This window comes from Rhinatrema bivittatum, chromosome 2, assembly GCF_901001135.1.
Source record: "Rhinatrema bivittatum chromosome 2, aRhiBiv1.1, whole genome shotgun sequence".
NCBI lineage: Eukaryota > Metazoa > Chordata > Amphibia > Gymnophiona > Rhinatrematidae > Rhinatrema > Rhinatrema bivittatum.
The window spans coordinates 388,460,162-388,486,076 of NC_042616.1; the positions used below are offsets into that span (position 1 = coordinate 388,460,162).

The 25,915-nt window shown below is 39.9% G+C and overlaps 1 protein-coding gene across 1 annotated transcript in view; it reads left to right on the forward strand.

Annotated features, from left to right (window-relative positions):
* ADCY2 (adenylate cyclase 2) overlaps window positions 1-25,915 on the forward strand; it is a 1,371,519-nt gene that overhangs the window by 1,289,593 nt on the left and 56,011 nt on the right. Inside the window, exon 21 of the mRNA XM_029590013.1 lies at window positions 12,686-12,832. Coding sequence (XP_029445873.1) covers window positions 12,686-12,832 — 147 coding nt within the window. The remainder of the gene's footprint in view (window positions 1-12,685; window positions 12,833-25,915) is intronic.

Sequence of the window (25,915 nt, forward strand, 5' to 3'; positions counted from 1 at the left end):
CCCTTCCCAACCCTCTTCGTTCAATTTCAAATCCTTCCCATTTCAAAAAATCACTCAAAACTTATCTTTTTCAATTAGCATTTAAAACACCCACTCCAGAATAAACATAAAGTCGCATTCACCCCTTCATTTACAGTCACCATCATACTTCTCAACTCGTTTTCATTTCATTTCCCCTCCCTTCCTTTGCTTCCCAACCGTTCCCTACTTTTTGGACACACTCTGTCATTTCTCTACCCCCTTCCCTTCCCCCCCCCCCCCTATATTATTAGAAAAGTCCCTCGGCAACAGTTTTTATATTTTTATTTATTTTATTAAACACGTGTTTATTTTTAGCCGGAATTCGTTCCGGCTATTAAGCAATTTTATGTATTTTTAATTTTATTTAATTATTACCTTTTTCTTTTTATTCTTTTATTTTATTATTTTTCTCCAATGTAAACCACTTTGACAAAATCTAATTTTATAAAGTGGTATATAAATTCCTTTAAATAAAATAAATAAAATAAAATAACCCATATATTTAGCTATCAAATTGAAATCTTCTACTCCTTGCAATGCCCTTCACTCTCAAGATGAAGAAAATCTCCGTTTAAGGCAGTGGTTCTCAACCTTTATTCTATCCAGACACACCTGGGAGATGGTGCTCACATGCGTGACACACTGAACACATGAACATCGGAAGGGATCAGTGAAGGTAATATCACTGTCTGTATTGGTGGTAGGAACTATGCTGCTACATACACACATACCTAAGTCTCATTGCCTGCAGAGGGTTAAGAATTTAAAAGTCATGGCTCCATATGAGGCCCTCTTCCAGACTGATACAGATAATTGGGCTTTTCTGGTTTTCTTTTTTAAACTTGCTAAGGATATATACCGGCCTGACCCTGTAACACTTGGCGGTCCTTCTTATCTTTTCGCCCCATTGCATTTTGTCAGTTTCAGATGTTATCATGTACTGCTGCTTTTTATAATAGTCCTTAATTTTTTTCTTGCTCTTGGTCCTTTCCACTCTGAACACATCTGTTTACCTTTTCTAGCTTTATGAGACTTTTGGGGGACTCCCTTTTATGTTCGTGCAGGGGGCGTTTCTGGGGACTTATAGGACACAAACCAGTTCGCTATCGTAATGGTTTATTTTTTGACAATTTTCTTCTCTGTTTTTCTTTGTTTGGGTTAGACACTTGTGCAGAAACTGAGTCTGTTTTTGTGCTACTCTCAGATTGGCAAACGTTTAAGGCAGTGGTTCTCAACCTTTATTCTATCCAGACGCACCTGGGAGATGGTGCTCACATGCGTGACACACTGAACACATGAACATCGTGGGAGTAAATATAAGCATATGCTCTACATCCACAGGAATCCTCCACTTCCTAACAATGGGTGCAGCGCAGAACTAAGACATTTCCCTGTACAACTCACCATAGATAAAAGATATTCTGATTCTGGTATCATCTCAATAATAGCATCACAAACTCCCTCTGCTTCCAGATGCATTGTAAAATAAAACAAAACATGGAAAAAAAATCACTCTGTACATGTTCATCAAACCTGCCATACCACAGCAGCACTAACTCCAAGAAATGAAACAACAAAAGCCCTACCCTTGAAAAGACAGCAGTTCACCACCCGTGCAATATAATATTGATAAAATACAGCAAATAAGGCTGATACAAATCTCTGCGCGCTAGTAAAGTACCTGAACTCAGTTACACACACAGACATGCCTTCACCACAAATAAAAGACCACAAATTACAAATGTGGAAACTAAAACTGAAATGGAAACCCCAAGAAGACCATCTGCATGCAGTGCAAAACTGAAGAACTAGAAACAGAAATATATGTCATTCTTCACTAAGCAAACATCAAAGAGAGAAGAAATGCATATTCTCAAAAATGACATAGTATGGGGCCGATGCAATATGGTGCGCTGAGCCGAGCGCACTCTTAACGTGCAGTTGGACGCGGGTAGAATTGGCGCTAATCAATCCCCTAATGCAATAAGTGGATTGGCGCCTATTCAACACGCGTCTAACGTGGCATGAATGTAATAGTGCTCTTCACATGCAAATACCTGTGAATGAGGCTATTATTTTATTTGTTTATTTAAAATCTTTTCTATACTGTCGTTTCATGATGCACCATCACAACGGTTTACATAGAGGCACATATATTTAGTTTGGTTACAAAACGTATCTATGAAAGTGCCATTACAGTGTCAGTACATGTTTATATAATATAAGGTATAAGATAGGTGACATGGATCTAGTTCATTTATATGATTAATAGGGTAATCATACAAGAATTGTGCTTAAACCAGAGTTCTCTAGCATTATCTTTTGAGTATAAAAATAAAAGATGTGAGACCATGCATCTAGGTAACCTTGTTCTGTGTTTCTTAATCTCCATTCTCATTGTAAAATGCTTTCCTGAATAGCTATGTTTTAAAACCTTTTTTGAAGAGTTTTGGATCACTCTGTAATCTTGTCTCTAGTGGCAATTTGTTCCAAAATGTTGGACCAGCCAAGGATAGTGCTTTCTCTCTCTAACTTGTGTTAGCTTCGCTGTCTTTACCAAGGGGATGATTAGTAGAGCTTTATTGGCTGATCTCAGATTTCTCTGGGGTATGTGTAAGCATAGCGCTGTGTTTAACCATTCAGCTTTTTCTTCATTGATTAGTTTGTGAATTATGCATAGTGTTTTATATTGCATTCTCTGCTGTATTGGTAACTAGTGTAGTTCGGCCAGTGTGTGAGTGATGTGGTCTCTTTTGCTCTTGCCAGTGAGTATTCTGGCAGCAGAGTTTTGTAGGACTTGTAGTGGTCTTATTGTTGAGTACGGTAATCCCAGAAATAGTGTGTTAGAGTAGTATTTACTCATGAAAATCAGTGCTTGAAGGACTGTCCTGAAGTGTTTCTGGGTTAGTAGCAGTTTCAGCCTCCTGAGGACCATAAGTGTGGCGAAGCCTTCTCTGACTTTCAGTGATATGTGTTGTTTAAGGCTAAGTTCTGTGTCAATTATTACTCCTAGGTTTCGAGCTTTCTTGGCTATATCCACTTTCTGATATTTTTAAGTTTAATAGAGTTTTGAATCAGTTCCATGTTTTTTCATTCTAGGTGTATGAACTCCGTTTTTTCGATGTTTATTACTAGCTCCATTTGGCTTAGTAATTGTTTAATTATATCTAGGTACATCATTGCTAGGTTTAGTGTTTTTTCAATTGCTTCGTCCTTGGGTAAAATTAGTTGAATGTCGTCTGCGTAAATGTAGTGTGTGATACCAAGTCCTGCCAGGAGTTGGCATAGGGTAACATATAGATGTTAAATAGTGTCGCTGAGAGTGCTGGCATTCACTCCCGATGCAAAAAGAAAAATGTGTGTTTCCGATGCACATTTAACTGTCATCTATTAATGCCTGCCAGGAGAAGGCATTAATCGATGTGCACATCGAAAAAAGAAGAAAAACAAATTTGTTACTGGTGAACAGCCATGAAAACCGATGCAGATAAACCCGACGTTGGTTTTCATGACTGTCGTATGGTCACCCGTCTCTGCTTCCTCCCCCGCCTTTATTTTACCTCGCTTGCTCTCTCCCCACCCCATTGACAGACTCGAACATCATGTGAGATGCCATGCAATAGGGGGTATTAAAACCGATGCCGGGTTTATCGGTGTCGGTTTCCATGACAGGCGTACAGCAGTCACGAAAACCGTTTGGGTTTGCGTTACCAAGGATGGCTAAGGGTCGCAAGCGACCCTAGCACATCCTTGCTAACACAACCCCCTAATTTGAATATTGCATGGCACCCCCTTTGGGGGGCCATGCACGTGTTAAGAGAGCGGGCGCTGACTGTTCAGCGCCCGCTTTCTACAAGCCTATTTTGCATTGGCCCCTATGACTCTTGTACCCAGTCACTCCTGTCCATGCCCCATCACCCCTCACTTCTCCCAACTATTCAATCATCTTTTCACATGCTTATATCCCTGTCCAACATTCCTGACACCCCCACCCCACATCCTCTTTCCCGTGCTCCCTCTCTCCCCTGCTTGTCTCCCTGCCTTTCTCTACTCAGCATACATCTGACCATATCTTTATCACCCCTTCCAGCTCAGCATCCCCCAACCTCCCCTCTCCCCAAACCCAGCAGCCCCCACACCACCATCTCTCCCTCCACTTCCATCTCCTCCCTGCCCAGTAGTCCTCATCCCCTCCTGCCTCCACCTCTCCTTACTCAGGAACCACAACCTCCTTTCCCTCACCCCTTCCTCCCTATTTTACCATGCCTTCCTGCCCAGCACATTTCCCTTTCTTCTGGCTCCCAGCTAGCAGAAAAGCCTTCATTCTAATACAGTCTCCCTCTCTGCTCGTGCAGTCTACTAATCAAGTTTTACAGGAATTTAAATCCTATTATGAACAGCTTTATAAAGATTCTACCACAGCTTCAGCTGAAGAGACTTTACAATTTTTGAACTCTGTTAAGTTGCCAAAGATTCCTGAGGAGGCTAGGGACCCACCTGGTAGGTTTGTTTGAAATAGACCGAGCCATAAAATCACCAAAAATGCAAAAGAGTCCAGGCACAGATGGCTTTCCACTAGACTATTATAGTTGTTTTAAAGAGGATTAGCCTCTCTCTTAAAGCAGTTATTTAATCTTTTGGGGTACTCCTGATTCTTATTCCAGAAACTTACTCAATTCCTTAATCACTCTGGTTCATACTCCAGCAAAAGATCCTTTGATATGCAGCTCATATAGACTGATATCATTAATAAATGCTGATATAAAAATATTGGCCAAGGTGTTGCAGCACCAGCTGGAATGCTTGTTGCCAAGCCGGACAGGACCAGTTTTGTAAACGGAAGGAGCTTCATAACAAATACCAGAAAGCTGATAAATATAATACACTTCCCAAAAAAACTCAAAATTACCAGCATGATACTGTCTTTAGATGTGGACAAGGCATTCGACTGGATTTTCTGGCAATATTTATGTTCTATGTTATGTCATTATGGTCTCCCTGAGCAATTTATAAATTGATACAGGCATTATATAGGCATCCTAGAGCACATAATGGTAAATGAGCTCTTTCTGACTGTTTTGCCATTTCCAGAGGGACCAGGCACAATCGTCTTCTCTCTCCATCCTTATTTAATTTGGCTCTCGAACCACTGGCACAAAAAGTTAGAGAAGCCAATTTTCTGTTGGCCGTTTAGTGGACAAGTTATCCGGCTAACGTTAGCCAGATAACTTGTCCTAGATATTCAGTGGAAGAATAATCCCACTGAATATTCCAATTAAAGTTATCCGACTAACCATAACCAATAACTTTAAACATAACCGAATATTCTTTTGAGTATTGTGGGTTATATTTAACGTTATTTGGCTATAGGTAGCCGGATATACCCGATATTCAGCTAAGTTAGCCAAATAACAGGACCCCTTGCTGGATCTCTCCCAAAATGCCCCTTTTATATCCGGCTAAATTATAGCTGAATAACAACATATATGGCTGTAATTTAGCCGGATAAGAGGCTCAATATACCATATAACCCATTTAGACTGAAGAGGCACTTGTGAGTTATCCTTCTAAATAGCTTTTGAATATAAAACTCAGAGAGTCTACTAACTTAAAAGGTTTCAAGTTTGAGTCTACTTTTCACAAGATATGCATATGATATTTTGTTGTATATTACTTGGCCAGAATTGTCTGTTCATGCCATTTTGTCTCTTCTGGAGAGGTATGGAACTTTGACTACACAATTAACAATACTAAGTCTCTTCTGCTATGTGTAGGGCCTTGGGGGACTCAGCAATCAATTAGTGGGAACTTTGTAATGGTTTAGAGCATTGTAAAATATCTGGGAATTGTGGTTCCAATTAATTTACCAGATCTATATAGGTTGAATTACTCTAAGATAGTAACCAAACAACATTCTGATTTGAACCACTGAATTGATTTTTCCTTATCGCTATTAGGTAGAGCCTATCTGGTCAAAATGGTGGCACTCCTCTGTCTCTTGTACCTTTTTCAGGTGTACCCTGCAATATTCTGCAAAAGATATTTAGGGACCTTAATGGGGATATCTCATTTTTTTTATGGTGATGAAAACCTCCATGAATAATGCTATTGGCTTTACAGTATTCTAAGAGTTACGGCAGGCTAGATCTCCCTATATTTTATTATATTGCTGCAAGATTAGTTGGAATTAAAGATTGGATTACATGCTGTAATATCCCAAATTGGGTTTTCTTCAAGGGCCAGCAGCTTGAGGGACTTGCTTTGACTTTGTTCTCACTTTGCCCACCACGGCTCTATTCTGCAAAGGTGGGTAGACTAAATCCCATTCTATCTCGCACACTTAAGATTTGGCAGACAGCTAACAAACTATTAGATTTTCAATATGAAGGCCTATCTCCTATTTCATTCCTTCAGGTTAATTCCATATTACCTCATTCTACAATGTCCCTTGATATGAAAGACTGGAATAATAAAGGTCTAAGATTCTTAGACCAGATTTGGAAAGGGGGCCAATTTAAGAGTTTTCAGGAACTCAAGTTAGAATATAATCTTGAAGAATATACACATTGTTTTCTTACATCTGCAAAGGGATATTATGAGATGTCTAGACTATAGTGAGATACTGCACTCTCGTACAGGTTTTGAATTATTAACTCAACCTGCTTATCAAAAAAAGATATTCTCCCACTTGTATATGTTTTTAATGGAAGGCATATGTATTTATTTATTTATTTATTTGTGGTTTTTATATACCGGACTTCATAGGATAACATCAGTTCGGTTTACATTATAACTTCAAAATCAGCAAAACAGAGGCTTTACACCCGGAGACATTCCCCACTATAATAGAGAAGTGGAGTGTGGATTTATCATTGAATCTGAATGAAGATAATTCCAAAGACATATGGAGTTCCACTCTTAAGTTGTCCATATGCAACAAGGTCCAGTAGACTGGTAGTTAATGTTACATAGAACATATAGGTATCCCTTGTTCTCAAAATTTAGTGCATCCAGCCCCGTATGTTAGATGGGGTGTGGAGAATCTGCATCTAATTTCCATATATTTTGAGACTGTATCATTGGTATTTTCTGGCAGCAGATGCAAACCCTGATAGAGGCCATACTTGGTCACCCTATACAGGTCACTGTATTTGCTAGTTAGATGGGGCGATACTATTATGAGTAAATCTGCTACACTCACTATACATTTATTGCATGCTGCTTGCATTACAATAGCATATTATTGGAAGTCTACCCCCTTGATCAGTCGCTGGAAAATGGTAATTACCAACATTGCTATAACTGAAAGTCTACTTTTCCCTTCTTAATAAGTAGGAGGCCTATGTTACTATTTGGAAGGTGTATTGACAATGAAGACAACACTTGTGTGAAGTAATTGTGTAACAGCACATTTTTGTAACACCTCAATATTTACTATATTTATGTACTTATTTTATTGATCATTTTATTGTATATTACCATGCTTTATGTTTGCCATGGTTTACAACTATATAGCCATCTTTTTCTCTCTGATATCTTGTATTGTTGCATCCTTAAATACAGGGAGAGAAAAAGAATACTTTACTTATCTACTTTAAACTGGCCAAAACAATTGTTCCAAACTGCAGGAGATTCCTAAATCTTAAAAAACAGAATGTTGTTTCTGATTCCTCCCTACAAAAATGTGAGGGTTTTTCATGTGTCTTTTGTAACATAATTTCCCCCTATACCAAGAGTTTTGGAAAATAAGTCCAACAAGATTGAGAGCATTTAATACTACTTGGAGGTAAAACAGTCTAACAATGGTAATTATTTTTATTCTTTGTCTACCGTTTGTAATTTTTCATCTTTTCAAAAGATTAATAACATGAAGCTACTAAAGACTCTTGTTCGACTTAAGCCTCTATTAGTCCGTTAGGTCTGTGCCCCACTTGTCTGATCAAGGCTGCAAGTTCTAGCCTCAGTAAAACAATAATGATTATTGTAAATGCTTCACTTAGGAAGGACTGTGTCCCTAACATATTGAAGATTGCTGTGATTTACCAAGTTATTAAGAAATCTGCATTGGCTCACTCTGACTTTGGTAACTTTAGGTTAATCTCTGATATTCCATTTATAAATAAAGTATTCAAAAAGGTTGCCCTTGTACAATTACTGGACTACTTAAGGGAAAATTATTGGATCCTTTTCAGTTAGACTTCGGTGCAACTCATGGAACAAAAACTCTACTTGTTGGATTGTTGAATGACCTGCTTCATAAGCTAGATGTCAATAATGAGATCCAATTGATATTTCTTGATTTTTCAAGTACCTTTGATACCGTGGATTATACTATTTTAATACAGAGGTTGGTTGGAATTGCCATTACTGGGAAAACATTAAATTGGTTTTCTTCTTTTTTTGGAGACCAGATCCCAGTCTGTCATGCTTAGGGATTTTATTTTTTTGCTCTGTGCCTGGACATTTTTTGGGTCACGCAGGGCTCTATGATTTCACCTATTCTGTAGTATTTGATATCTGTGTGGTGAATTTGGGAGAGTTATCCAAAGCTTTTACTTTAAATATTTTTTCATATGGAATGAGGATTCATAAAAGAATACATGGATATTTATTTTATTACGTGATTCAATCTGATGTTTTCTGTTAAATGTGATTTGTTTACTTTTTGTATGATATTGTGTATTTATAAAGTGCAATAGATATGAAATAACTTAATACAGGTCAAAAAGCTATTTTTAATGTTGGTAAGTGCGTGAAACAAAATATTTTAAAGTGCCATTCATGATGCATGATGGCTGTTGCAGATTACAAAGAAATCGATTGTCAGGTGCACTCTAAGGCATTATTTATTGATAAGAGTATACCTAGTAGGTCTCAGACCTATATGCCTACTACCTTTCCATGTTAACCTTGTCCCACCTCCATCCCCCCCAAAAAAAAATTAATTCAGTTCTGGCTACATCATTGGCCCTAAGTACCTAAAAGATTGCTCTGTGGCTTACTCCCCTATGAGACCAGTAAGGTCTTTTCAGGCCTGCTTGTTAACTGAGTCCTCCCAGTAATTGGCTCACTTGGTTAATACCAAATATAAGACCTTTTTTATTGGCCCAAAACTTTAGAAACCGTTACCCAGTGAGGCACATATGTGCACAGATTTAGCATTATGGAAGCTGATCAAAACTCATTTTTTCTTTATTTATTTTTTTTAGACTTTTTGTATTTCAAACAAGATTAATCCTGTTTAAAAAAAAAAAGGAAAAAGCAAAACAGGCAAGTGGAGATTTCGAAACAAGCTAGTCAAGCATTGATTTGTATAAGGCCTATTGAGATGAACTGAAGTTTGAGGTGTCCCTCCCGACGCTGCCACATCAGCTATGCGTATGATTTTTGGACCTTGTTTAAATTGGTAATCCAGCAAAAATTACTCGATGTGATGGTTTTTGGAGGACAGATCAATACTTATTTTGCAATACACTTTCTCTTTTTTCATAAAAAAACAAATATATCATAGATATCATGAAATCAAGTAAAAATAAAAAACAAAGAAACATACAGATAATTACCATTAGCCCACAATCACAAGCGGAGGAGAAACAAAGAAAAGTAAAAATACTACAAAGAAAATATAACCAAAAGAAAAATTCCAATGTGAGGGTCTGATTAATCTTACAAAACAGCCAATAGTTTGGTAACTTTCTTTTGGTCAAGAAAAAATCGTAACTGATGATCAGGTGACATAATTCATAATATATGTTGCGGCCTGGGAGCCGCGGCTCGAGAGTGGACCCTTGAGCCGAACCACCCTGGGTAGAGTAGCTCGGGAGGCGGAGCCACAAGCACAGGAGTTTGCCCGGGAACCAGGAACCCCCCAGGAGGAGCCCGTAGGGTCCTGGAGCCTTGGGACTTAGGAGACACACGTAGGGGTCTTCACCCGGGAACTGGGAACCCCCCAGGAGGAGCCCATAGGGTCCCAGAACCTCGGGACTTGGGAGTGCAGCTAAGCTCTTCACCCAGGAACCAGGACCCCCCAGGAGGAGCCCGTAGGGTCCCAGAACCTCGGGACTTGGGAGTGCAGCTAAGCTCTTCACCCCGGGAACCAGGACCCCCCAGGAGGAGCCCGTAGGGTCCCAGAACCTCGGGACTTGGGAGTGCAGCTAAGCTCTTCACCCGGGAACCAGGACCCCCCAGGAGGAGCCCGTAGGGTCCCAGTCCCTTGGGACGTCTGCACAGTGATAGTCTCTCTGGGAAGGCCTGGGCAAGGGTGAGCACAGAGTCCAGTAGCAAGAGCCAATAGGCCAGGGAGCACAGGGCAAGCGGAAGCAGGATCAGAGTCAGTAATGTCTGGACTGGGGCTTGCAGGGAGCAAGCTGGGAGCCAGCAGCGAGTAGGCCTGAGCCTGGCAGGTAGTAGAAGGTATCCGGACCCAAGACAGTCTGGCAGGAGCTAGTCCAGGCCTGCAGGAGGCAATGTCCACGAGCGAGGCAGCTGTGGCCGACTGAGGCCGAGTCAGGTTCGAGCAGAGGTCGGTGGCTGGCGGCAGGCAGAAGCAGAGTCAGGAAAAGTTCCCTCCGAGGCTGCTCCGATTTTGGAGCTGCCTCGGAGGGAACGGGGAAAGCCAGCTGATCTCCCCAAGGGCTCGGCGTGCACATGGTGCACTAGTATGCACCCCCTTGTGTGCGCCGATCCCTGATTTTATAGCATGCGCGTGCGATTGCACGCGCATGCTATAAAATCAGGCGTACATTTGTGCACACACCTTTTAAAATTTGCCCCTCAGCTTTTGAAAAAATCAATTCAGATGTTGAAGGAAAACTTTTCAAACAGCCCTGTTCAGTTGGAGTACCGTCAGTTGGAAAACTGAGAGTAAAGCAGGTTTCAGAAAGCATAGATGATGAATGTTATTTAAGGTTAGCAATGGTTAGCAATTCTATACTTTTCACTTTAGGTTCGGTAACATCTCAGATCACTGAAAATATATATTAGTATAACCCTTAATAAGAGCTATTGTCCTACATTTTTTAATTATTTAATTCTGCATGTAAGTCATGTTAAATAAAAGCAAATCACAGTGCATTACTGGTCTGTGGTATTCAGATATCTTTTTTGATGTTTACAAATATCTCTTGCACAGCAAATTTTCCTAAGTATTTATAACAATTCATCATCAGAACTTCTCTATAATTCACATTGGGATCTGGCGTCCATGTGCGCGCGGTTCCCACTGTGCGCACATAGACACAACTATTTTACAACACGTGCGCATGTTATAAAATACAATATCCGCGTGCACATGTGCATGCCAAATTTATAATTGGCATGCGCATGTGCGGGTGGTTGTCTGGCAGGCGCACAGCAGGAGGGGATCTTAAAAAAAATATGCACACCGAGATAGGTAGGCCTTTCCCAGTTCCCTCCCATTCTGCTGGGAGGGAACTTCCCTAACCCTATCCTTCCTCCTTCTTACTCTCTCCTCCCCGACCCCTAAACTATCCCAATCCCTTTTTTTTTTTCATACTTACTTCTGCTCCGAAGGAGCAATATCTTCCGCGTGCCAGCCAGCTGCCAGCACATGCTTCCACAGGACAACAGCTAATGGTGCTATCCCAGCTCGCCCCCTGCCATGCCCCTTCTCACCCAGACCCCACCTCCTGGCCTGCCCCTTTCGAGAAGCCCGGTACTTTGGCGCGTAACCCCATTTACATGCGTGGCCTTTTTAAAATTGGACCAATTGTGAATAAAGAAGAAAAATAAACACATTTAAAAATGTAATTATCCACAAGTTGTTTTAAAATTCCAAACCAATAATTAATTCAGGCCTTTAGGTGAAGTGTGTATTTTTTCTTTGTTTTGTTGGTTTTTTGTTTTGTTTTGTTTTGTTTTTTTTGCTGCAGTTTTTAAGAGAGTAGGTGTTAAAGTCTTGGTATTTTCTTATTGCTTAAAAAGAGGTAAATTTTATTATTAATACTGTGATAAAATTTGCTAGATGGAAAATTTATTTTTGATATGTTAATGTTTTTGTTATGTGATTTATAATACAGTAATTTTAAAATCCTTCTTAAAGATATCTATTTCACCATCCCCTCTTCAAGGTTGAATGGAGTGATTTTCTTGTACATCTTTGACCTCCTCTTTATGAAAGATTTAGTCATTCCTTCTGTCATACAAGGTCTGTAGTTCTCAACACTGTCATGGTGATTACTATTTCACAGTAATCTCTATACCGATGTATAAAGAACAATAAAGAGTTTTTGTGCCATGCTTCAGAAAGTTGCGCTTGGATCTTTATTTAGGTTAACCCTCTCTGTTACATTCCTTATCATGACAAAATATAATTTCTGTGAAGCCATTTCAAACTCTCGCATGGCCAGTATATAGCTGCACAGCTGTCAGTAAAGGCCAAAACTGTCATTGAAATTAGCCTACTGAGCATATTTCAATGAATAAAGATGAGTGCACTTAAATTCTCCCTATATGTTTATTCTTTTAGGACTTTGCCTGTACCATTTAAAAGTTCTTGTTAAGTTTAGCATTTCTGGGAATTCCATTGGCTCTGTGCTTATCAATAAGAGAAAGAAAATCATTAAGCAGAAGTATATGATAAGAGAGTGATGACTTGATTAGCTTAGCACTACTCACATGTCCTTCGTTTTCTTCTGGTTGGCAGGATTTATATCATCAGTCATATGACTGTGTTTGCGTTATGTTTGCCTCCATTCCTGATTTCAAAGAATTTTACACAGAGTCGGATGTTAATAAGGAAGGACTGGAGTGTCTGAGACTACTAAATGAAATTATTGCTGACTTTGATGATGTAAGTATCATATCGAAAAAATTACAAAATATACCCTTAAATTCTAAAAGTATACAATTATGATTGAACACATGTTAAATGTAAATGCAGTTTGTCTTATTCTTTCTTAATGAAGAAATGTCTGAGGGAGAGGTTGATGATAGGTTAACTCAATTAGCAGAAAGAAAAGAATAAATAAAAATGGCATTTTTTTTAATTGCAAAAACTACATCAAGAATGTTGTAGCCTGTACTCAAGAAAAAGAAAATGCACTATTCTGGGTCCTTTATCCATAATGTTGCTTTCTTCCTTTTCTCTTTAAATTCAAAATTTTCATTTTATGAAAATTATAAGAGCCCCTTTATAGAAGACAATCTCCTTATCAGAGTCAAATATTGCCTGCTTCCTCATAGCCCCACTTGCATTGAATATCACCACTGCCTTCTCCACAGCCTCAGTGGGGCCCAATAGTTCCTCTGCTCTCGGGCCTCATTCAGGCCCAATGCCATCACCACCTTTTTTCCCACCACTAGTCCATGTTTAAAAAAACTAGGTAAATTTAAATTATTTTTTTAAACTGATCTTAGAATCAGGCCAATAAGATATGTAAAAAAAAGTTGTATATATTGTCAGCCAGTATTATATGAAATTCACAAGGTTTGAATTTGTTAATATACAGCTATCTAGCATCAGAGGACTCCACAACCACACAAAAATAATGATAACCAGATGGCATGGGTATCTCAACATATTTATTAATCCATAAATTAATGATAAACCAAATTAAGGTACAAGTGAGTTATGACCACTAATGTACCATTGTTCAGTCCATTTTAGAATCTTTTTTTTTTAATTTTTTATTTATGAATTTTCAGTTTATACAGTCATAATTACCAAGACAGTAAAAGCAGAACAAGAAAGAAACATTTAAATAAGAAATATACATAATATCATTTTGAAATACAATAAAAATAATTCTTGTTCCTCCTCACTACAGGAAAAATTAAGAATATCCTCTGTGAAACATATTACGAGCAAAAATGTAATTGAAATCTTAACCAACCAGAAAATGTTATGGGATTTCCATCAATCTATATTAACCCACTGTTTTTCCCCCCTAGAAAATTTCTAAGTTGTTCTGGCTCTAGGAATGAGTAATTTTTCCCCTTGCTCTTGATGATACATCTACAGGGGTATTTTAATAAAAAAGAATCCTCCTTTATCCACTACCTCTTTTCTAAGTAGTAGAAAACTCTTTCTACGGAGCTGAGGAGTCCTTACCAAATCCAGAAAGATCCATATTTTTTGTCCATAAAAATTTTTTGATCTAGTGCAAAAAAAAGATTTAGTATAACATCCTTATCAGTAATAAAGGCAAACTGTAGCAACAATGTGTTTCTATCTTTCCTTGCGATGTTTGCAACAGATCAGAAATATTTATGGAATCCTGATGTTCTTGGGAATTTTGTATTTGATCTAATTTTGTTGGAACTTTTTTCCTTATATCTATATAACTGGATGGTTAACCTCTGGAATATTTAGAATTTGCGTAATGTATTCTTTAAACAGTTCCCTTGGTCCCAATTGATCTATGATGGGAAAATTAATTACCCTTAGATGTAAGGCCCTTATATTATTCTCCAAAATTTTCCTTTGGAATTCTTCTTCCGTTTTAATTTGATGATGTTGAATTTTCTCTATCTGCACACATCTCTTTTCTAAATCTTTAATTTCTTTTTGTTGTTACTCTACTTTCTCCAAATTGATCTTTAGAGAATTCTGTATTTCCTTAACTTCTTCCATAATTTTTCCTATTGAGCCGTCTAACTTTGCTATAAAATTTCTTAGATTTTCTAAAGTAATGGTAGGAGGCTTTAATATCACTGATCTAACAGTGTCCGGTTCCCTAGTTCCAACTAATTTTCCAATAGGAGTACTTTCCTTTTTTGGAGATGATAAAGAGATATCAATATTGGATTCTTCCAATGATTCGGCTAGGGCTGGTGCCATTTGTACTTCAGTCTCTAGGGATTTTACATCTTTCAATTCCTCATTTCCTCCCGGTACAACTGAAGGGGACCTCCCTTCTCTACCGGGTGAGGGCGGTGTCTCTGGTGCCCCCGGACACAATGATGTTTCTAAGAACATGGAAGTAGGGATTCGCTCCACTCCTTCTTCCAGCACGGTCAGTCCATCGGGGTTTACAATTGGAGATCCTAGCCATTCTGATACACTTCATTGCCCAGGATCAACATTTGGTAAATTTGAGGAAAGCCTTAATTTGGCCTTCCTTTTAGTGTGAGGCATATTTAAAGAGCAATTTCTCCGGGCTTCTTAATTTCTCAAAATGGACCACAACAATTCAAACATTCAGAGAGATATCCTTATGGAGGAGAGCAGGTAGGTGCAAGAAACATAATCAATATCCTACCTGTGGAGTAATGAGGAATAGCGGAAACAGCTGAAAACTCCATACAAAGCCGGGCTAAGCCTCTCATCCACGTGCCCCTTAGGCGGCGCGCCAGCGTTGGCTGCATGCCACAGTCAAGCCCGTTCTTATTGGGCTTGAGTCCGGGTCCACTCTCTCACGCTGAATGTGGAAACAACTGTTAATCAGTCGGGTTGGTGAGCCCTCACACACCAACTTTTCCCTCCGGCAATCACAGACCTCAGCAAGGTAGGCAAAAAAAAACAAAACAGTTCACTTTCCAGTGAGTCAGGCAATACGATTAAATTCACCTCTTCCTTAGAATCTCTTTATACAACACAGAAGGCAATTTTCAAAGAAGTTACATGCGTAAACAGAACATACTATCATAGCAATTTTCAAAAGCCATTTACTCGAGTAAAGTGCACTAATAGGCAATTCAATGGTATATATTATAGCAATTTTCAAAAGCCCACTTAATCGAGTAATGTGCATTTACTTGAGTAAAACCCAGTTTTACTCATGCAAATACTTTTTTAAAATCATGCACATAGTCTGGTCTGAGATATTTTACCCAACATTTGGTTTGTTTTGTTCTCCATCAACAAGCAGGGTTGAATTACCCGTGGCACATGGGTGACATCATCCAATGGCGCTGAACAGACACATCTCTCTAGCTCAGTAAAATTTTATTACTGAGCATGCATGGGAATTCCCAGGCATGTATTGCCTCATGAGCCCCTCAGTCTGTTTCTGTCCAAGCTTTTACTCGCTCTCTTCTGTTTTTGTCTCTGCCTTTATGGCTTAACTTCATTGTTTTGTTTTTTGCTTTGTTGTTTTGGCAGACTCTCAAACAGCACTTTTTAGTGCTCAAAAGAAAAATGAAGACATAAAAGTATTATATAAGAGATGTCCAGTTCCAAGAAGGCCACATTCAGTGACTTCAAGGATTGTGTCTGTGACTGCAGGATGTCCATACCGATGGCCATGTCATCAGCTACAAGTACTTAGGTCCAGACTAAAATTCTGCAAACTGCTGTGACTGTGGCCAGCTGTCACCCAAAACCCAGCGGAAATTGGTTTGGAAAATGATGGAGTTACACAGGTTATTGGAAAGGTAGAGCTGGTCTTCTTTCCAGAGTGGTATCTCCTTGGACTACATCTGTACTGAGTCAAGCAGAAATTCCTTGATTATGGTTCCCCCATGTATGGTGCTGGACTCCTGATCCTCTGTAGCTTCAGGGTCAAGTAAGGTGCAGAAATGCCAGAATCGGTGAGATACTTGACACAAGGCTCATCAGTGCCAAAGAAGAAGAAACTCTCATTGACATTCTCAATGACATTGGTGCAGAAACTCTCAATACGCCATCAAAGCACCTGGCACCTTTGAAGCACCAGCTCCCTAAGCCATCAGTGCATAATGCATCTGTGTCATTCGTGTACAGCTCCTGAACACTGTTAGCGCAACAGTCCTTGATGCATTCAGTGCCATTGATGCAAAACTCTGTACAATCAGTGCCGTTGAAGTCTGTAATAACTCTGGCACCGGTGGGCCTGAAGGAGACTCTGCATAAGTCCTGGCTCAAAAGATACCTTTATACTAAAGACAAAATAGCAGATATCCCTCAAATAAATCAAAAAACAACATAGTAACTGGATATAGACAAAAATTTTAAACAAGCTTCGTAAAAATAAATGAAATAAAGAATCAAATCAATGAAAAAGAACATGGCGTCAGAAATAAATGGTGTCAATCGGTGTACATCCACTGCCTCTCGCCACACAATGGGCCCCAAGCATTATCAGCTTAAAACACCGGACGTTTCATTCATTTGCTGGTTCCAATAACTTATACTTCTCTAAAACTAAACTGAAAACTCCTCTTATACAAATCAAACCAAAATATGTCACCCACCACTAATATGTGAAACAACCACAGCAACATTTGTGTAAAAAATTAACCCCCCAAAATACTCAAAATATAAAGAAATTACTTACCTGACAATGTCAATAAAACCCATCGACAAACCCATAAATTGTCCCTTTTTGCTGACTCTTCAAGAACTCAAAATGCCCGACATGAGCCTATGTTTCGGCGGACTTTGCTGCCTGCCTCAGTGGCAATGTAAATAGGAACCAATATTTAGACTTGTCAATTTGCCCTAAAAAAAGGGGTCAACAATCTATATGAAAAGAGAGAAAAAGCAATTAGAATGTATTTATAAATCTCAAAAACCAACACATATATGAGCAAGACCCACCTTCATACATTCAGGGGTTATGCATCACAATATAATAATAATGAAAAAATGGTCAACCCTTAAGCAAAAAAATGCTATTTAAATATAGACATTTAAAACTGTCTAACCTATCACAACAGAGAGGGGAGGTGGAGCAAAAACAAAACGAACCTGAAAGACTTTCATTAGAAAGAATGTCTCAGAAATAGTAACAAAGCAATAAAAGCGTGCGCAGAAGGGAACATCCCCCAAGTCTGCGGACATGAAAGAAAACTAAAAGAGCAAAAGAACTAACATTTATCCCATTCTATTTCCTTACTGAGCCCTCGCAGATGAACTGTACCCGGCTGGTAAATCCACCTCTGCTCTTTGCAGGTAAGGGTTAAATCAAGATCCCCCCCCCCCCCCCGCTCTCAGATACCACCCTTTAAAACCTCCAAAAATGCAAAAGTAAAATCCGTGAAAGCATGTCCTTTTCAGTAGAGTGAGCTAGCAGTGTAGCCTCCAGGCATTTGTTTAATTTTGCTACAATGTCCGATCATGCAAATACAAACTGGGTGCATAGTTTTACCAATATAGATTAGTACTATGGGTCGACCTAAAAAAAGATGATGGAGCGTCCATTTATATTGGAGTGGTTTACAGGCCTCCAAACCAAAAGGAAGAGCTGGACAGAGATAGGTAAGAAGGGGGAAGTGGTGATCGTTGGTGACTTTAATATGCCAGATGTAGACTGGAAAATCCCATCTGCAGAATCTAAAAACAGTAGAGCAATAGTGGATGCCATGCAAGTATCTTTGTTCAAACAAATGGTATTGGAACCCACAAGAGAAGGAACTATACTCGACTTAGTGCTCAATAATGGAGATAACGTCTCTGATGTCAAGGTGGGCGCCCACCTCAGCACCAGTGATCATCAAACGGTATGGTTTAATATCACTAAAAGAATATGGAAAAGAAGCACAAAGACCAGAGTTTTACAGTTCAAAAACACAGACTTTGAGGAAATGGGGAAGTACCTAGAGGAAGAACTAAATGGATGGGAAAATGAGAGAGATGTGGATCAGCAGTGGACCAATCGCCAAGGCAACTGCTCTATATGTTAGAAATGTAAGAAAAGCAAAAGAAAAATGAAACCTATCTGGTTCTCAAAGGAGGTGGCTGACAAAATTAAAGCTAAAAGAACAGCATACAAGAAATATAAAAGATCCCAAAGGGAGGAGCACAAAGAAGAATATTTGATTCAACTGAGGGAGACGAAGAAATTAATCAAGTTGGCAAAAAGTCAAGCGGAAGAGAGGATTGCCAAGGAGATAAAATATGGTGACAAAACATTTTTCAGATACATCAGCGAAAAGAGAAAAGTCCAAAGTGGTATAGTGAAATTGAAAGGTGGAAATGATCAATGTGTGGAGAGAGACGAAGAAATGGCAGAAATATTAAACGAATACTTCAGCTCTGTGTTCACTAAAGAAGACCCTGGAGAAGGACCATCTCTACACAACAAGAAACTGGAGGGAAGTGGAACAGATGAAAATCCATTTACAGTAGATAATGTATGGGAAGTCCTAAAGAATCTGAAAGTGGACAAAGCCATGGGGCCTGATGGGATTCATCCAAGGATACTGAGGGAGCTCAGAGATGTGCTGGCGGGACCGCTGTGCGACCTGTTCAATAGATCCCTAGAAACGGGAGTTGTGCCGAGTGATTGGAGAAGAGCGGTGGTGGTCCCGCTCCACAAGAGTGGGAACAGAGAGGAGGCTGGTAACTACAGACCGGTTAGCCTCACTTCAGTGGTGGGAAAAGTAATGGAGTCACTGTTGAAAGAGAGAATAGTGAACTATCTACAGTCCGGAGAATTGATGGACCAGAGGCAGCATGGATTCACCAGAGGAAGATCCTGTCAGACAAATCTGATTGACTTTTTTGACTGGGTAACCAAGGAATTGGATCAAGGAAGAGCACTCAATGTCATCTACCTGGATTTCAGCAAAGCTTTTGATACGGTTCTGCACAGGAGACAGGAGAAGCTTAGGAGTGAGTGCTGAGGTGGTGACCTGGATTGAAAACTGGTTGACGGACAGAAAACAATGCGTGATGGTAAATGGAACTTTCTCTGAAGAGAGAGAAGTTTTACGTGGTGTACCGCAAGGATCGGTGTTGGGGCCGGTCATGTTCAATATCTTTGTGAGCGACATTGCGGACGGGATAGAAGGTAAGGTTTGTCTTTTTGCAGATGACACTAAGATCTGCAACAGAGTGGACACGCCGGAAGGAGTGGAGAGAATGAGACGGGATTTAAGGAAACTGGAAGAGTGGTCGAAGATATGGCAGCTGAGATTCAATGCCAAGAAGTGCAAAGTCATGCATATGGGGAGTGGAAATCCGAATGAACTGTATTCGATGGGGGGGGAAAGGCTGATGTGCACGGAGCAGGAGAGAGACCTTGGGGTGATAGTGTCTAATGATATGAAGTCTGCGAAACAATGCGACAAGGCGATAGCAAAAGCCAGAAAAATGCTGGGATGCATAGAGAGAGGAATATCGAGTAAGAAAAGGGAAGTGATTATCCCCTTGTACAGATTCTTGCTGAGGCCACACCTGGAGTACTGTGTTCAGTTCTGGAGACCATATCTACAAAGAGACAAGGACAAGATGGAAGCGGTATAGAGAAGGGCAACCAGGAAGGTGGAGGGTCTTCATAGGATGACATACGAGGAGAGATTGAAGAATCTAAATATGTACTCCCTGGAGGAAAGGAGGAGCAGGGGTGATATGATTCAGACTTTCAGATACTTGAAAAACTTTAATGATCCAAAGACAACGACAAACCTTTTCCGTCAGAAAAAAATCAGCAGAACCAGAGGTCATGAGCTGAGGCTCCAGGGAGGAAGACTAAGAACCAATGTCAGGAAGTATTTCTTCACGGAAAGGGTGGTGGATGCCTGGAATGCCCTTCTGGAGGAAGTAGTGAAGTCTAAAACTGTGAATGACTTCAAAGGGGCGTGGGATAAACACTGTGGATCCATCAAGTCTAGAGGGCGTGAATAAAGTGGAGGCATTCAAACACTGCACGGAGCGGCAGTAGCCACAGAGGCATTCACGGAGCGGGATGCCAGTGGCCAGTAGTTGGTGTTCCACCTTCATGGAGCGGAAGGATGGAGGGCTGCTATTTCCAAAAAAAAAAATTAATAAAATTAAACAAAACAAAAAAATAAAAACAGGGGTGGGTAAGAGTATGGGGCAAGGGGGTGGCCTGCTTGTTACAGCGTTTGCTACCCCTAATTGAGCTGGATGTCACTTGGATGCAGATACAGAGCTGCTCTCTAAATTGGGTGGAGGAGAATTAGGGCTGGAGGGTACTGGAAGCCAATAGTAACAGGTGGGAGAGAGAAAAAGGGAAAAAAAATGGATAAAGTGCATAGCTTGCTGGGCAGACTTGATGGGCCGTTTGGTCTTCTTCTGCCGTCATTTCTATGTTTCTATGTAAACAAGTGCACCACATAATATAAATGACCTGAGAAGATTCACAAGATGTAACTGATTTAAATGTAAAATTCAATAAACATGCTAATGCAAAATATCCCTGCTGATTGATTGCTCACACACAGAGCAATGCCCACAGGGATAATGGCCAAAACTTCCCAGTGGCTGGCTGATGAATTTTTCAGCACTCACAAACTCGGAAACAACCACCATATCTCTAATGCTGCTGCCCCTTCTCAAGGCAAAAACAGGCTTCTCTTGAAAAAGGGAATGTAAGCCTAAAATTCCCCAATGCCATTTGATAATACGTTGAACTTTATAGATAAATGGGGAATAGGGTAAAACACATACAGCACTAGAGGTTGGTTCAGGTGTGCAAGGAAGTAAGAGTAGATCTCTGTTGGCCCATCTAGCTCTCTTATAGGCCCACTGCACAATAGATGGGGGATATCCTTGTCAAAGAAAACATAGACTCATATCTTTAGCATGCGCTTTAAAATCAGAGAAGTCAAAACAAAGACTCCACAATCTGAGAAATTGGCCTGCTGGTAAATTGTCATACATATTTTGAAAGTGACAACTGTGATAGTGTAGCAATGTGTTATAATCAATTGGTTTCTTAAACAAAAATCTTCAGGAGTAAGGAAAATCTTAATGTACAAATAAGACATGCTGTGGGAATCAAAGGAATGGGTAAATTATAAATTGATGTCTAAACTGTTCAACCACTCCATAAAAGACTTGCCAGACTACCAAGATGTTATCAATGAATCTTCACCAAATCAGAACATGAACCAAAAGGATTTACCCTTAACCATTGAGATTTGAAATCCCAAACATACAGATTGGCCACATCTGGAGCCATGGTCACCCCCATGGCTACTCCTTTAATTTGCATGTAAAATTGGCCATTAAAAAGAAAAAATGTCCATGCATGGCTATAGTACCCAAATCCAAAACAAAAGAGCAGGGGACCTGATCACACAAAGTACTACTCGATAAGCTACTCTTGATGATCTGTAAAGCTTCTTTCTATGAAACATTGGTATACAGAGAAACAATGTGAATAGTGGCTAAACTAAAATACTGAAAAGGGCCAGAAAAATGTTCATAATGTCAGCAGAGACCCCGACATAAGGTAACTGCAAATCAGCCGGCCCTAAAAATGTATCCACAAAAATAGATAAAGGTTCCAACAACAATCCCTTCACTGACCCAATAGGCCTACCCCATGGATTAATCAAAGTTGTATGTATCTTAGGCAGGATATATAACATGGGTATCCTGAGCTTGTCCACTTTCAAAAAATGGAACTCCTTTGTGGTACTCTGTCGCTTTCAATGCATGGTCAAGCAGAGAGTCTATTCTGATCTTTAAATTAGTGGTTATATCTTTAGTAAAAGGACAATAAAAGGAAACATCTGATAATTGACGCAATACTTCGTTCTCATATACAATAGAATCCATAACCACTTTTGCGCCACCTTTGTCAGCTGATTTTACTACCACTGAACAGTCTTTTAAAATCTCTCAATGTTCTAAATTAATCCCTTGATAAATTGTAAGATCTGAATAATTTATATTCAACCATAGCATGGAGATCTCAAAACTAATTCATGAAACGTGTGAAAGACTGCATCTGTGGGCCCTGGTTATACCCAACAGGAAGGATATGAGACTAAAGACCTTATGAATCTTGTAAATCCAATTCAGTCTGAAAAACATCCATGGCAACAGAAGGGACAAATGTTAAACCCTTCTCCAAAGCACTCACATGATGTACAGACAAAGACTTTTTGGATAAGTTTGTTACTGGTGACTCAGAAGGCGTTTAGACTGTGTCGATGACTGGTCCCACAAGTAACCATTATTTATGACTTGTCATTCTGAAAGTGTCCATGTCTCCTTCAGTCCTGGGACAGAAGCGCACTCTCCTATAATGTCGCTATCCTAAAAAAGAGGAGAAAGCTGTGACTGCCTATTGACAGGCATCTCATGGTCTTTCAAAAGATACCTTTAACATCGTCTCACCTCTGCTATCCAGATGCTAGACCCAGCTGGATCCTGTCAGTATCATCTGATCCTATCTCTCTCCATCATATTCTTGGCCTCCATGTGATCCCCTAATACAGGTTGCCTAAGAGGAGGACACTACCTGGAGTCCAGTGCATGATTCTTAAGAAGATAACCCTATAATGGTCTCAGAAGAAAATGCCTCTTCTCCAGCATTTATAGGATGAAGCTTGGGGCATGGTCAACTCTAACCTCCCCTGGGAATTTTCTCCTCCGAGACAACTGAGGTCCCTGCCCCAATTACCATTTTCATCATTGTAGGCATGAGTTAGCATTCTTTTTCCATTTGGTTTGGAGGAGAGCTTTATGAGCAACCCCTCAGACACATCACCTGATCTGGACCATTTACCCTTGCCAGAACACCTCTTCTATTCCAGATTCTTGAAAAGTTGGGGAACACCATCAGAGTTCATGTCTGGAGGGACAAGGACCCATGCACAGAAGTCTTCGGGTTGTTTTGGATTCTTGAAACCCCCTGCAAGCCAGCAGAAATCCAAGTACATTAAATTCTTTGGGACCTGGAAACATGAATGTGGGACAATCCAGCCTCCTGCCCTCCCTTATCCAGAAAGCTGGATCTCAAATGCAGAGTACAACAGGCTCCTGGTTTTGGCATAGTCCAGCTACCCCTTCAATCAATGGTAGAATCAGAGTTTTAGCAGCACAGAAAATATAGATCTTCTCCAACATAAGGACCAGATTAGTGGACAACTTTGGGAAGAAAGCGTTCCAGAGTTCAATGACATAAGCAGCATAGAAATAAAGAATAACATAACATAAGCATGTTGTGAACGCCTGCATTGCAGCCCATCAACTTTACATGATTCAATACTTATATGACTACATCATCAAGCTGAATCCTTGGATAGAGAGCAGGAGGGTTTTGTCAAGTATTTATTATAAATACTTGTATTTATAATAAATATAATATAATATAATATAATACTTGTATTTATAAATACTTGTATTTATAAATAAAATATAATATAATACTTGTATTTATAAATACCTGTATTTATTATAAGAATTTGTATTTACTATTTATATTTATTATTTAGCCATTAACATTGTTCTGTTACCACTTGGTACTATTTCTCTCCTTTACCTCAAACTCTAAGTTCCTACTAAGTTAGCCATGTTATTTATACCCAATTGTTGGATGTAATTGTATATTTGTTTAATTGTTCAATCTGTTTGATGTAATTTTCTGTTCCTTGTTCTGTGTAAACCGAAGTGGTATGCACAAGTGCATGAACTCCGGTATATAAAAGCCTTTAAATAAATAAATAAATAAATAAATAAGTTTAGACAAAAAAGAATGTGAAAGGCACCTTATGTAGTCAGCATATGAGTCTTTTGATACAGTGGCTAGGTTGCCTGCAGCAGCCGTTGGGGCTCTTTGAATGGCCTGGTTAAGAGCAAATGATCTGCAAGAAGATGTCCATGACAACATGGCCAACATCCTGTACTCTGGTGATAATCTCTTGAGGAAAAGGTAGAAAAATGGTTGCTCAAATTAAAGAGCAGCATGCAGTTATCCTGTCCCTTTCTGTGGGCACTGAGCAGCCTTCCACCTCCAGACATTAATAATTTTCATATAAGCATCATTTTTTTTCAGATATGCCCCTTCCATCAATTACAAGAGTACCACACTCTGCTTGCGCTGCCTCAACAGCAGCTTCCAACTGGAGGGCACATATGTGACATCAACCCAAGGTGCAGCTGGAGCCTAAGCTTGGGCCTAGTTTTTAATGTCTTCATTTCAGAACTCAACTCAGCCAGTAGAGGGAGGATTCAACTATTTCTGAAAAAATGAATGACAATTCGCAAAGACCATTAGGTCCACAAGATTGTGGAATCTGGTTACCATTTGTGCTTCTCTTGACCTTCCAGTGCTGCACCAATGTTAATCTTCACTCCAGATCCATCTGACTCAGCTCAGCTTTGATTCAAAGTGGAGTCACTCCTCAAGCAACAGGTGATAGAACCTAACCCTCACAAGAAATGTGGCAAGGGGTTTTATTCCCACTATTTTCTTATCCCCAAGAAGACAAGGGGATAGAAGACCTATCCTGGATTTATGAAGACTGAACATTGGGTTTTTATGGGAGAAGATCAAAATGAACACCTTCCACACCATTTGATTCTGCATTCAAGCAGGGGACTGGAAGTGTGCCCTGGATTTGAAAGATGCATATGCTTACGTTTTCATCCATCTGACATACTTGAGATATCTCAGGTTCATGATGGAGGAAATGCACTACCAACACAAGATCCTGCCCTTCAGCTCCTCTGTGGCCCCAAGAGTTTTCATGAACTACTTGACAGTAGTGGCAGTGCATCTACGTTGCAGCAGGATATGTATTTTCCCATACATGGTTGTCTGGCTGATGGAGACATCTCCAGCAGGTGTACTAGATTCCTTGGAGAAGACTATTCAACTCCTTCAGTCCCTAGACTTTATAGTCAATTTTGCTAAGTTGACCTTGTTCCAATCCAAGGAATCAAGTTCATCAGGGTTTGGATAGACTTGCATGAGGAGAGAGCATGCCTCTCATTAGAAAGAGCAAGCTGTCTGCGAACATTGACCCAGGACTTATTGTAGAGAAATCAAGCCACAGCCTGGGTAATCCTGGTTGTCCTTGATCACATGGCAGCAGCGAAGCATGTCATACCCATGACTTGACTGGACATGAGAGCTGTCCAGGGGGATCAGCTATGTCAGCCCTAGTCGCATTCCATAAAGGTAACCCCAGAGATGAAAACATCCTTCCATTGGTGGCTAAAACTTTTGGTCCTAGAGAATGAGGTCCCCTCCGAGTTTTACCTCATCAAGTGATGTTGTTGAAAGATGCATCCATCAGAAAGTGAGGAGCA